This window comes from Trichomonas vaginalis, chromosome III (genome assembly GCF_026262505.1).
Source record: "Trichomonas vaginalis G3 chromosome III, whole genome shotgun sequence".
Taxonomy (NCBI): domain Eukaryota; phylum Parabasalia; order Trichomonadida; family Trichomonadidae; genus Trichomonas; species Trichomonas vaginalis.
The window spans coordinates 8,165,378-8,178,960 of record NC_067205.1 but is presented as its reverse complement, the minus strand read 5'-3'; the positions used below and the strand labels follow the sequence as shown (position 1 = coordinate 8,178,960).

General features: G+C 30.9%; 3 protein-coding genes across 3 annotated transcripts; 2 read left to right on the top strand and 1 right to left on the bottom strand.

The window, feature by feature from the left end:
* Nucleotides 1–244: 244 nt before the first annotated feature.
* TVAGG3_0663100 (armadillo (ARM) repeat-containing protein family) lies at nucleotides 245–5,688 on the top strand (the record flags this gene model as incomplete). The annotated part of the gene is made up of 1 exon (XM_001328077.2): nucleotides 245–5,671. The coding sequence occupies one exon, from the start codon at nucleotides 245–247 to the stop codon at nucleotides 5,669–5,671; it is 5,427 nt and encodes a 1,808-aa protein (XP_001328112.1).
* Nucleotides 5,689–5,719: 31 nt separating this feature from the next.
* TVAGG3_0663090 (uncharacterized protein) lies at nucleotides 5,720–6,745 on the bottom strand (the record flags this gene model as incomplete). Its single annotated transcript, XM_001328078.1, has 1 exon — nucleotides 5,720–6,745. One exon carries the CDS (start codon nucleotides 6,743–6,745, stop codon nucleotides 5,720–5,722), a length of 1,026 nt encoding a protein of 341 aa, XP_001328113.1.
* A 1,272-nt stretch (nucleotides 6,746–8,017) lies between these two features.
* On the top strand, nucleotides 8,018–11,439 carry TVAGG3_0663080 (uncharacterized protein; the record flags this gene model as incomplete). Its single annotated transcript, XM_001328079.1, has 1 exon — nucleotides 8,922–9,383. One exon carries the CDS (start codon nucleotides 8,922–8,924, stop codon nucleotides 9,381–9,383), a length of 462 nt encoding a protein of 153 aa, XP_001328114.1.
* Nucleotides 11,440–13,583: the final 2,144 nt, after the last annotated feature.

The following is a 13,583-nucleotide window of genomic DNA, read 5'->3' as shown; positions in this document are numbered from 1 at the left end:
TCATTCATGAGAGTGAGTTCATTTTAGAAACCCGAAATCCTCAAATGACAGTCTGTTCAACCACCAGTCACTTTTTCTTATTGTGATCCATTGTAAAAAAATTTTGAGAGATCTCACAAAAATTTAATGCAACGAAGCTTTGATCTGCAATTATTAATTACCTAAAGCATTAGTTTCGCACTAATATGAGGTAAAATGTCAAATTATGCTGAATTTTTATTTATATTTTGTCTAAGTTCCAATTATGGATGATTCAGCTGCCATCAACGAATTATCCAATCAATGGTGCATATTACTTACTGCCCAATGCTGTCATGCCCTTCCTATCTCACCAAACGAGCTCAGTATGAAGATTTCTAATCTTGCAGAGAGCCAGGAAGAAGAATCAGTCGGAAAAATCATCCTCTCTGGTTACAGTATGTCCAAAACTAATGAAATCGATAAAATAAGTATGATGTTTGACAGTTTATCTACGATTTTATACCAATTTCACTCAAGACCCGAGTTTCCACGAATATTCAACAAAGTTTTCTTCATAACAGCCTCTGTCTTTTCCATGAATAACGCTAATTCTGAAGCAAAGAAGGTAGTTAAGGCTATTCACACAGATGACATTGATAAAGCAGTTCCTTTGAACGAATTCCAGGTCATTGAGTCCAGAGTTTTTATATTGTTCTCTACAATGCTATCAGCAGCCTCAAATTTACCTCAAATAAAACTTCACGAATTTAATCACAAAATTATCAATACAATCTTTAGATACCTCAACTGTACAGAACCACAATCAGTCAGAACAGCTGTTGGCCAAATTTTAGCTGTTCTTTCCTCTGTTGTTATCAACTTAAAACAAATTATTTACATTTTTTGGGTTCAGTTCTCAAAATGCAAGAAAGAGGACGAATACAGAAACTTTACGACATACTTAGATGGAATTGCTAATTTACAGTTTGGAATATCGTATAATGAAGATTTTGCTGAATTGACACTTGAATTCTTCAACAACTTCATTGATAACGAGAAAAAGATCGACATTGGTGTTGTCAGACTCAAATTCCTTTCTACATTCGAAACAATCATCATAAATATCAACAAAAATCCAGATAATTACAGTTTGCAGTATTTATCAGTATTAGATTCAATTTGGAATATCGCAGTCAAATGGTCATCAAAAGGAAAGCACACATTGTTCTGCTACACCTTCCTTTGCCATATTTTGTTAAATTCTTCTTCAGATTTTTATATAAACCACTCGGAAAAGTACTTTATTTTGCTTACAAAGTACGCAAAGAATGGCCAAACAGATGTTTTGAACCTTGTTTTATTAATTCTGAAGAATGTTCCTGAATTTTTCAAAAAAGAGAAACAAGATGAATTAGTTAAGATGATTTCGGACAAAATTATTCCTCTTCTCTTCATAAATAATGATAACAAGATCAAGTTACGCTTTGAATACGAAGATCAGTATCCAATTGTACTGAAAATCATGAACGAAATAGGAAAACAATGTCCAGAAGTATTAATAAATGAAGTTTTCTATATATTGTCCAACAAAGAAGTTACAGAAAGTAACAAATTGGTCAGATTAATTGCAATTCAGTCTTTGGCCGCTTTGTGCAAAGAAATTCCAGACAAAATGAAGGAATATAGCAACAGAATGTCCCATTTCTTCGAAGAAATGCTCTTAGCAGCTGATCCTGACTTTCTTCATGAGCAACAACACGCATTACCAACATTTCCGACATTCCACTCCGACCAACAGCCGCAGAATGAGATTCTATCACAGATAGTCTTCTTCTTGTCCGTAAGCGGAGAGTCCTACGCCTTGGAAGCTCAAGATTCTTTCCGAAATTTCGTTGAAAAGGTCGTTCAGCCTGATTTCTGCGGAAATACACCAATTATATACATCAACAATATCATCCAGAACATAGAATCAGCAACAGCGAGCGATTCTTACATTTTTATTAATTATTTAAGGAATGTTCTCAAATCTTACCAAATTAACCTTTCCAACTGCAAGGATGTGCAAGGATACATCTATAACTTCACAAACGAGTGGGAAGAGATGAGAATGAACTTAGATTGTTTATTATTAATTTTGCTGATGAGCCCTGACCAAAAGATCATCAATGCAACAGAAGAAGTCATTGAAGTCCTCAATACTACCGAAATAATACAGTTTGACGAATTTTGCGAGTATCATAAAAATAATTTAGCGACATTCCTCAAAGAAACAGGAACAAAAGACATCATTGGTAATGCAAAGAAGATGCAAGACACATACAAAGAGTTTACTGATGTTTTCCTTTCGAAATTGTTCTCCAAATTCGAAATGAGAAGAAAAACCATTTCCACGCAGCATTCGATCAAAGTCATCCACTATCTGACTAAGTTTATACAGAATGACAACGAAATGTTCAAAAAAATTTTGGTATTTTTATTTGGATATTTCGTAGAAGAAGCAAACAACCAAGAAATACCGCAAATACTGTCCGAACTCGACTATAGCCTGACAATTCCTATTGGCGATGCACTTTTCGAGTGGTTATCCACTACATTCAAAGGAGATTATTTCCATCAAACGACAACCATCATGAAAACCATAGTTTTCAGACCAGAATTCAAGAATTTAGACAAAGAAGATGCCCATTTACAACATTTAGAGAAGTTTGTTGTTATGATGCTAGGATATAAAGATCTTCGCACAGAAACACACTTCAAGAACTTAGAAGACAGTTATTCAGTCTATATCAAGTGGTGTGAAGAAGATCCACATGAAATGAAGCGATTATTCAACACTAAGATCCTTGTCGACACAATTTATTATTCATTTTTCAACATTTTGAAATCAGACAATTCGCAAATCATGCCAAAGTTTTTCCCATACACACTTTTCTTAGCAATCACAGCAACATTCAAGCACATCGAATTACCACGAGAAGGATACAACAAATTCTGCAAGTACTTGAATGATTTCATTGAAATCCACATTCACGATGACATTCTCCAAGGAAAAATCGTTGAATGTCTCACAGAACTTCTTAAGAACAACAGACATCTTCTTCTTGAATTCTCACGACAAACATATTGTTCATTGTTTGACATCTATTCCGGAAGTTTTCTTTTATCTATCTGCAATGTTTTTGTTTTGTGTTCAGATTTCTTTTCTTTTTATGAAAATTCGAAAGTCATCATTGTTTATTTATTGATATTACATCTTTCTAGTTCTGCCGTTTTCACTCGGAAAGCATCACACAAACTACTGTCTTTAGTTCTTAATCGATGGAATTCTATCTTTAATAAGCAACCACAACGAAATCTTTTCATTTACAACTCAGTGAACAACACATCATCATATATCGGACACTCAGACATGTTCATCAAATACATCATTGAAAGTATTCCATCAGATATCTGTTTTGATGTTATTTCTCTTCTTTCAAACGATATGAGTTTAATCAAGATTTCACATGACACTATATTATGTAACATCAGCAAAGTTATTCCTGTTGTTGTCAGAGATTGTGACATCGAACATTTGATTTCGAATATATTGAAACTTGTTTGTTCATGTGATTTCAATCATTCTATGACGGCAGAACACATTGCTAATATCTTTGAATGCGTTTTCAATTGTATCAAAACACATGATCGATGTGGTGCTAAGTATTTGTGTCAATTGATCATTAAATTCTCATGTGATCATGAAAATAATAACAAAATCAGCGAATGTTCAGTTGTTGCTCTTTGTTCACTCTTCGAAGTATTTCCAGGCGATGTTTCATCATATTTAGTCTCAATCTTCGATGTTTACAACTGCAGTGTTTCAGACAACATCGATAACTTTGTTTCATATCTCAGCAAATCAGATATAACATTTATCCCATCACGTGAAGAGATCATCGCATGCAACAGTCTTTCACAGATCTTACTTCTTATTTCAGATTTTAATATTTTTGATGAATATATTAAGCCACATTTGAGTTTGCTTTTCTTCTTTGGTTTATTCAATTACCATCGTAAAGATGTTAAAATTGGTAAGTTCAAACCTATGCTTGATATCCTTCTTGAGACAGTTCTTCTTCGAATGAACAAATCACAGTCAACACGTGAGAAAACACTTTCCACACTTCAGAATATTTCAGTTCTTGCATATGCAACAAACACAAATGTTGAGTTCCACATCCAATCTAAGAACGAACGAAAGTTCATTCTTGAAGATACAGAACTTATCAAGAAACTTACAAACATCTTCTGCGATAACAACAAAGAGATGAAGAAAGAAATTTTTAATATTGTTTTCTCTAATTTCTTCCTTTCAGGAAAATGCGAACGTGCGAAAGAGTTGTTGACAATGATGATCTCACTTCGAGACGAGTACAACACGAACTCTATATACATCATCCTTCTTTACACACTTCACTCACTGAAGATCGGCCGCCTTGACTTAGTAACAACACTTGTCAAGAACATCCAGACGAGACTGATGACATGTTCCGATAAATCATTCATGAACGAGTGTGTTCCAGTCTTACTGACATTCTTGACATATTTGCAAGAAGGATTCGACTTCCACATCATCTTCAACATGATGTCAGTTATTCCAGGCATCTGCGACAGAATCATTGAACACGAATCATGTGAAACGATCTCATCGGAGTTCTGCAGTTTCTTCGACAAATACGGCAGTGATCTCTTCATTGCTTCTCTTTTCGTTCGCTTCTTAGTTATCCAAGAAGACTTGAACTCACACGAGACAGAACTTATCATCAACTGCCTCATCCACATTTCTAACATTTATGACATCTACAACAGAGAAAAAGACAAAAATAAAGAAAAAGAAAAACAAAATGAAGAAGAAGAACAAGAAGAAAAAGAAAACGAAGAAAACTGGTGTTTGCTTCTTGGAGTTTTAGTTGAGTATCTGAGATACAAGTCATGTAAATCACAGAAAGATTACAAAGTCATCTTCAAAGGTTTCAATTACAATTTAGATGATTTCATCAATTTCATTTTGTCTAATTTCAAGAGTGTTAAGAAGTTGAATTTCGTCATCTATTTCAATATATCGATATACAGACAATTCCACTTCGTTGACATATCGATCGACAAACATGTTGTAGAACTCATATCTCGTTTCATCAAAGAGTCAAAACATTTCAACAAATCAGTGTATTCGTCATTAATCACATTCTTGAATATGATTGTCATCTCTAGTGACTCAGAGACAAGAGTTGTTGCATCTTCTCTCTTGTATGATTTGATGAACGACAAACATATCGAATTCGACGAATCTCTGCTTAGATACTCAAAGATGAACATCAAGATGAACAAGAAGATAACAGATAAGATATCACAAACATCTAATGACAATAACAATATTAGTAATCAAAATAAAATTGTGAGTAAATCAAAGAGCAAGAGGTTGATTCCTTTCATCAATCGAATGAGTCTTGATTTATCATATCAGAACAAAATTGACGAAACATCGAATCAAAGGAGAAGATCAAGTGTCATCGAATATTACGAGAATAACAGTAACAAACGAGAAAGAGTCATTCTCAAAGATTCATTCCCTTCTGTTTCCCTATTCGACACAGGATTCACTGATGACACAAACATCGACCAAATTCTCTGGCAATATGTTGTTGACAAAGCAAAATCACTTCAATAAATATTTAATTTTTTTTTTAACTTTGATATTTTTCTTTCTCTTTATCTGTTAAATGGATATGTTCAAGAAAACAAATGTCCAGAATTTACGGAAATCTCTTTCTTTTTTATTGATGATTTCAATTTCATCTGCATCTTCAATAACAATATTTATGAAAGCTTCGTTATTGTCAATAATATTTGAAATTATATTTCTAGTGTTGCTTTCGAAACAAAGATCTGCTGATAAATGCTTAAGATGGTTTTCGATCATTTCATTTTTTGTTGATGTTATTGATATGTCATTTGGGATTGTTCCTTGGTTATTATTTAAGCAACTATTCTCTATAGAAATAGAACCTCTAAAATCATTACCATATGGGGATTGGATAATGAAAATATTATCGGCAAAACTATTTATGATATTACATTCATAAATAGTTAATGAATTCTGATATACTTCAATTAGTTGATCTTTTGCTTTGTTGTTTATAATGTTACTTCGAAATAATTTTTCATCATGAGGTTGTTGATATGTATCTGTACTAAAACAAATACATATATCACTAGATGATGTGTTATTAATAATAGAATTCATAGATGAATTTGATTCTGTATCTGCTGTGCAAAAGAAATATGCAGATATTGAACTTGTTTTAAAATACGAAATATTAGAATTATAAAGAAATTGGTGCCCATGATAAAAAGAAATTGAAATATCACCTTTTTCTTCATTAAAAGTTCGAGAAAATGATGATTCTAGGATCCAATTTTTAGAATCTCCTATAGATGTTATGCAATAACAATGCTGTCCATTAGAATCTGCCCAACAATCTGTGGAACAAACACGGTTTTGAACAATTTCGCCGTTTTCATTAAGAAAGATACAGCCACCATAACCTTCATTGGTGGAAATAGATATAAATGTAGTAGATTCAATAACAGTTTTAAGGTCACCACTAGAATAAAGTACTCGGTTTGAAAGATCTTTGAAAAAACTATTATAAAGATAGGCATTTCCATTCTTTGTATATGATCCATTTGTTATCTGTTCATAACTGCCTTCGAAATAATTGTTATATTCTGTATGAAACATTTATAATTTTTCATAGAAATAAGTTAAATATTTTGTCACTTTTTTCCCATCTTAAAGTTAAAAAATAGAAAAATAAAAATTACTCAAACTAGTTTGAATGAAAATGACAATTAACAGTAGATAATTATGAATATGTATTGGTTTTCAGGTCGAAATTCAAGAATTTGGACAAATAAAATGGTCCATTTACTACATTTAAAGAAGAAAAAGTAAAATTTGATCAAGGTTTACTACGATTTTGTGGAAGCTATCGTGCTCATTATTCATCAATGTTATGTGTACTACATATTAGGGGTTTAAAATCGGCATCAATATCAATACATTTCCCCATTTCAATTCCAAAATGTAAATGTGATGCGACCAAATATATCGTGCTCCCCAGAATTATTTTTGCTTTTTTCATTGAAAATATTATTAAATATCAGAGTGAGAAAAATTTACATTTCAAGAGTGAAATTGAATGAAGTACGTTGGAGATGATGTGCAAACTAACTATGGATCTAACATCTACATCATAAAGGGAAAGCTAAGATCACATTTTATGTGAGTGGGATCACTTCTGATAAAATACTTTCATTTTTTTTGCTTTCTGATGAAAATTTTTATTATACACAGTCCAAAGATGGATATATCTTAGGAGATCAGAATAATTCTAAACCTAAAGGTTTAAAGAACCGTGAATTATTAAATTGTGTTATTCCGAAAACATTTAATGGCAAAATTGTTTTTGGCTTAGGATATCAATGCTTTCATAGTGCACATAGTTTGATTAAAGCATTTGTTCCGAATACAATCAGCCTTTTTCATAACGATGTTTTTGCAAACTGCTCACATCTTGAAGAAATTTTATTTGAAGATGGATTCAAGAATGTAAATTTGGCAGGGTATACATTATATAGAACAATTATGCGTTCATTTAAATTCCCAATTGGTTCAACTGCAGAAATCTATTTTTTCCAATGGTCTAATATAAAAAATGTCTATATTTACGATTTTATGCACTCTAATAAATCAAACATATTTGAAAGTTGTTCACCATCAATAAATATTTACGTCCCAGCGAATTATCCATATGATACATTTGCCCAAAGACCTGTGACAAAAATTCTTCCTGATTTTATTTTCAATAAAGAAACAAAAGGAATCAAGATTTTTTGCCTTTACAATCATTTTATTTCTATCCATCCATTTATCTTTTTATTTACTTAATATTTATAAGTCCATAAAAAGTGTCACAACTTTTTTACTATTGAATTTTGTGTCAATTTTTTTCTTTTTCTTTTTCTTCCCTAATTGATTTCTGATGAAAATTTTTTCTATACATCATTTAAAGATGGTTATATCATCGGAAATGATACTGATATAATACTCAATGGGCTAAAGAATCTTCATTTAGCTGATTGTATTATTCCTAGAAGTTTTAACAACAAACCAGTCTATGGTTTTGGATATCGATGCTTCCACAGTGCACATAGTTTTGTTAGAGCATTTATTCCCAACACAATCACGTATTTTAGAAATGATGCATTTGCAAATTGTACACATCTCGAAGAACTTTTATTTGAAGACGGTTTTAAGAATGTGAATCTTGGAGGATATACTCTTTATGGAACTATTATGCGCTCATTTAAATTCCCAATTGGATCAACAACTAGAGAGTGTTTTTTTCAAATATCTAAAATCGAGAATGTTTATATTTATGATTTCATGCATTATAGTGATGCAAATATATTTGATCATTGTGAACAAGCAATTAATATTTATGTTCCTGTCAACTACCCGTATGATACATTTGGCGAAAGATCTGTTAAAAAAGTTCTTCCAATCTACATTCAACATATTGAATCAAAAGGAATCAAAATTCTTTGTATCAATAATAATTTAGCTTATATTTCTCCATTTCTCATTTTACTTATTTGAATAAATCATTAATATTAATATTTCAATACTGAAATGCACAATGAAGAACAGTTTTACCATTATACTTTTTTAACAACTTTTAAATATATATATATAACAAATAAGTTAACAATATATTAATCTTGGAGCGCAAAACAGCTGAATTTCATTATCTATATTTCAACATATCGATATAAAGACAATTAAATTTCGTTTCATCAAAGAGTCAAAACATTTCAACAAATCAGTGTATTCGTCATTGATCACTTTCTTGAATATGATTGTCATCTCTAGTGACTCAGAGACAAGAGTTGTTGCATCTTCTCTCTTGTATGATTTGATGAACGACAAACATATCGAATTCGATGAATCTCTGCTTAGATACTCAAAGATGAACATCAAGATGAACAAGAAGATAACAGATAAGATATCACAAACATCTAATGACAATAACAATATTAGTAATCAAAATAAAATTGTGAGTAAATCAAAGAGCAAGAGGTTGATTCCTTTCATCAATCGAATGAGTCTTGATTTATCATATCAGAACAAAATTGACGAAACATCGAATCAAAGGAGAAGATCAAGTGTCATCGAATATTACGAGAATAACAGTAACAAACGAGAAAGAGTCATTCTCAAAGATTCATTCCCTTCTGTTTCCCTATTCGACACAGGATTCATTGATGACACAAACAGATTGTTGACAAAGCAAAATCTCTTCAATATGTGTGACTAAACTTTTGTTTCTGAGTTTGTCAATTCAAATATATTTAAAAAAACAAATTTCCAAAACCGGCCATAATCCTTCCCTATCTTATTAATAATTTCAATTCCATCTAATTTTTGAATAAGGATATTTAGGAATTCATCATGTTTCATTTCAGTAATTGTCGTATAATAACTACTTGAAAAACAAAGAGCTGTTGATAAATGCTTAAGATTGTTTTCATTCATTTCATTTTTTGTTGATATTATCGATATGTTATTTGGAACTGTTCCTTGGTTATTATTTAAGTAACTGTTCTCTATAGAAAATATTATCGGCAAAACTATTTATGATATTACATTCATAAATAGTTAATGAATTCTGATATACTTCAATTAGTTCATCACTCGCTTTGTTGTTTATAATGTTACTTCGAAATAATTTTTCATCATGAGGTTGTTGATATGTATTTGTATTAAAACAAATACATCTATCACCAGATGATGTGTTATTAATAATAGAATTCATAGATGAATTTGATTCTGTATCTGCTGTGCAAAAGAAATATGCCGAAATAAAACTTGTTTTAAAATACGAAATATTAGAATTATAAAGAAATTGATGTCCACGATAAAATTCAATTGATGATTTGCCTTTTTCTTCATTAAAAGTTCGAGAAAAAGATGATTCTAGGATCCAATTTGCATTTTTCCCTATAGATACAATGCAATTACAATGCTGACCAAAAGATGACGCCCAACAATCTGTGGAACAAATACGGTTTTGGACAATTTCGCCGTTTTGATCTAGGAATATGCAGCCACCATATCCATTTTCATCATCGTTAGTGGAAACGCATACAAAAGTACTCGATTCGATGACAATTTTGAGATTTCCATTTGAATATAAAGTCCTGTTTGAAAGAACTTTGAAAAAACAATCATAAATATAGGCGTTTCCGTCATGAGTGTATGTTCCATTTGTTATGTTTTCATAAGATCCTTCGAAATAATCATTAAATTCTGCATGGAACATTTAGAATTGTTCATCTTTTGACTTTAAATATTTTGTCACTTTTTTGTTATCCGATGATGACTTTTACTATTCATCCCATAAAGACGGTTTTATCATCGGTAGAGAATCTGAAGATATTACAAATGGTTTAAAGAATCTTGCATTAACAGATTGTGTTGTTCCACGAACATTTCAAAACAAAAGAGTCTACGGCTTTTCATACAGATGCTTTCACAGTGCACCAAACATCATTCGAGCATTTATTCCAAACACGATTACTTTAATTCAGATACTTTTATGCATTGCACAAAACTCAAAGAAATTCATTTTGAAGAAAGATTTCGAAATGTATATCTATCTGGGTATGTATTAATTGATACATCAATAACTTCATTTAGATTTCCGCTTGGTTGCACTATTGGTCAATACTTTTTTCAGTCTTCCAAGATAGAATACATATATATTTACGATTTTATGGCATATAATGATAATAATATATTTGATCTTTGCGAGCAAACGATCAACATCTATGTTCCATTGAATTATCCATATGAAACATTTGGCGGAAGACCAGTGACAAAAATTCTTCCGAATTATATTTTCATTAACAAATCTAAAGGGATCGAAATTTTTTGTCTTTACAATCGTTTTATTCCTATTCTTCCATTTATCTTTTTATTTGCTTAAATAATTTTTTTATCTCTGCTGCACAATGAAAAGCAGTTTCACCATTTCAGCAGAATAAAATATTCTAATTACTTGAGATAGAATTATTCATTAATGATCTATTTATTATTATTCTAGAATAGCTTTTTCAAATCGAGAAAGTTCAAAACATCTGAAGTGTTCAAATTAGATTTTGAGTGGATTTGTAAATTATATCTTGAATAACTGAGATCGTCGATTTATTGAAAACATTTTTTGCCCTGCATCAAAAATCAAGTTACTGATCATCAATATGATTCCATAGGACAAATTAGCATTTTAACAGAATTTCATTCTGTTAAAATCTCTCCCATCCTCTTTCATTACATTATTTTAAGAAATGAAAATGGTGCCATGGGATTCTGATAAAACATCCTCCATTTTTTTTGACAGTTTTTATTTGTTTTCAGACGGATTTATCATTGGAGATAAAACTGATGTTAAACTAAATGGACTAAAGAATCTTAATTTAGTTGACTGTGTAATTCCGAAATCTTTCCGAGGTAATAAAGTTTATGGCTTAGGATATCGATGCTTCCATAGTGCTCATAGCTTTATTAGAGCATTTGTCCCTAACACAATCACTAAATTTGAAAACGACGTTTTTGCAAATTGCACAAATCTTCAAGAACTTTATTTTGAAGACGGATTCAAGAATGTGAATTTAGGAGGATATACATTATTTAGAACAACCATGCGTTCATTTAAGTTCCCAATTGGTTCATCTGTCCAAGTATATTTTTTTCAGTTGTCTCAGATTGAATTCATTTATATTTACGATTTCATGAAATTTGACGAGACGAACATATTTTGGAGTTGTCCGCAGACAATTCATATTTATGTTCCATTGAATTATCCATATGATAGTTTTGGAGGACGACCGGTGACAAAAATTCTTCCCGATTATTTTTTTCATGAGAGAGGGTCAAAGTTGCTATTTGTCACTTTTCCACAAGAATATAATGGGGAAAAAGTTATCATATAGTTGATCTCATTTATTGAGGTGAGAGATGTATGTAGTGTAATGGGATAAACAGTGGGATTGCTGCTCTAAGTCCTAGGTTCGAGACACATTGGCTTCATTTTTCTCTTTTTTATTGACGTAAACTATTCAATTTTTGTGTTCTCCATTCAAATTTCAGAATTTTTTTTGCAGATTTCACGCTACATTCGAAGTTACCTTTTGTAACAACCACCACTGCCTACGAAAGACGAAAGTGTGTCACGATTTCACCCGGAAATCCGACGGTTGTTTAAGAGTATGCACTTTTGGCACCCACTCTTTTTTTCATGCAGATACAGACAAATTCAAAAATCAGTGTTTTAGTAATCATTTATCTAATGTTATTTTATTTTTATTTTTGTTGTCATGAATATTAAATATGCTGATTATAATTCAACAAGAAGAGAAGTTTTTCCAATTAATTTTCATTGACGAAAAATACAATTTGATAATAATTATATGAAGAATAATTGTTCAAAAAAATATTTATTCTATTTCAATAGTGATTATCAAAAAATGAGAACATATTTTATGCCCGTAAAAAGTGTCACGGTTTTTGACTCTTAAATTCTGTGTCTATTTTTCCCTCTCTTTTTCTAATTGATTTCTGATGAAATTTTTTTCTATACATCATATAAAGATGGTTATATCATCGGAAATGAATGGACTAAAGAATCTTAATTTAGTTGATTGTATTATTCCTAGAAGTTTTAACAACAAACCTGTCTATGGTTTTGGATATCGATGCTTCCACAGTGCACATAGTTTTGTTAGAGCATTTATTCCCAACACAATCACATATTTTAAAGACGATGTATTTGCAAATTGTTCACATCTTGAAGAATTTTTATTTGAAGATGGATTCAAGAATGTGAATTTGGCAGGGTATACATTGTATAGAACTATTATGCGCTCATTTAAATTCCCAATTGGATCAACAACTAGAGAGTGCTTTTTCCAAGTATCTAAAATCGAGAATGTTTATATTTATGATTTCATGCATTTTAGTGATGCAAGTGTATTTGACCTTTGTGAGCAGACAATTAATATTTATGTTCCTGTCAACTACCCGTATGATACATTTGGCGAAAGATCTGTTAAAAAAGTTCTCCCAATCTATATTCGTCATATTGAATCAAAAGGAATCAAAATTCTTTGTATTAATAACAATTTGGCTTATATTTCTCCATTTCTCATTTTACTTATTTGAATAAATCATTAATAATAATATTTCAAAATCGTAATGCACAATGAAGAACAGTTTTACCATTATGATTTTTTTAAACAACTAACTTTTTTCATTAAAACAAATAACCAAATCTTGTTTTTGTTTGCAGATTCAGATCATGAAGTCTAATTCATGTATCCAAAATATTTATTGTTCTATATTTAGAATTTGTTGGTTTTGACTCTTTCCAGGATATCTAAGATGAAATTCCGAGTTTGATAATCTCTTGTTCAACAAATGAATTGTAAACTACTCAAAAATTTACAGTCGGCCTTTTGAA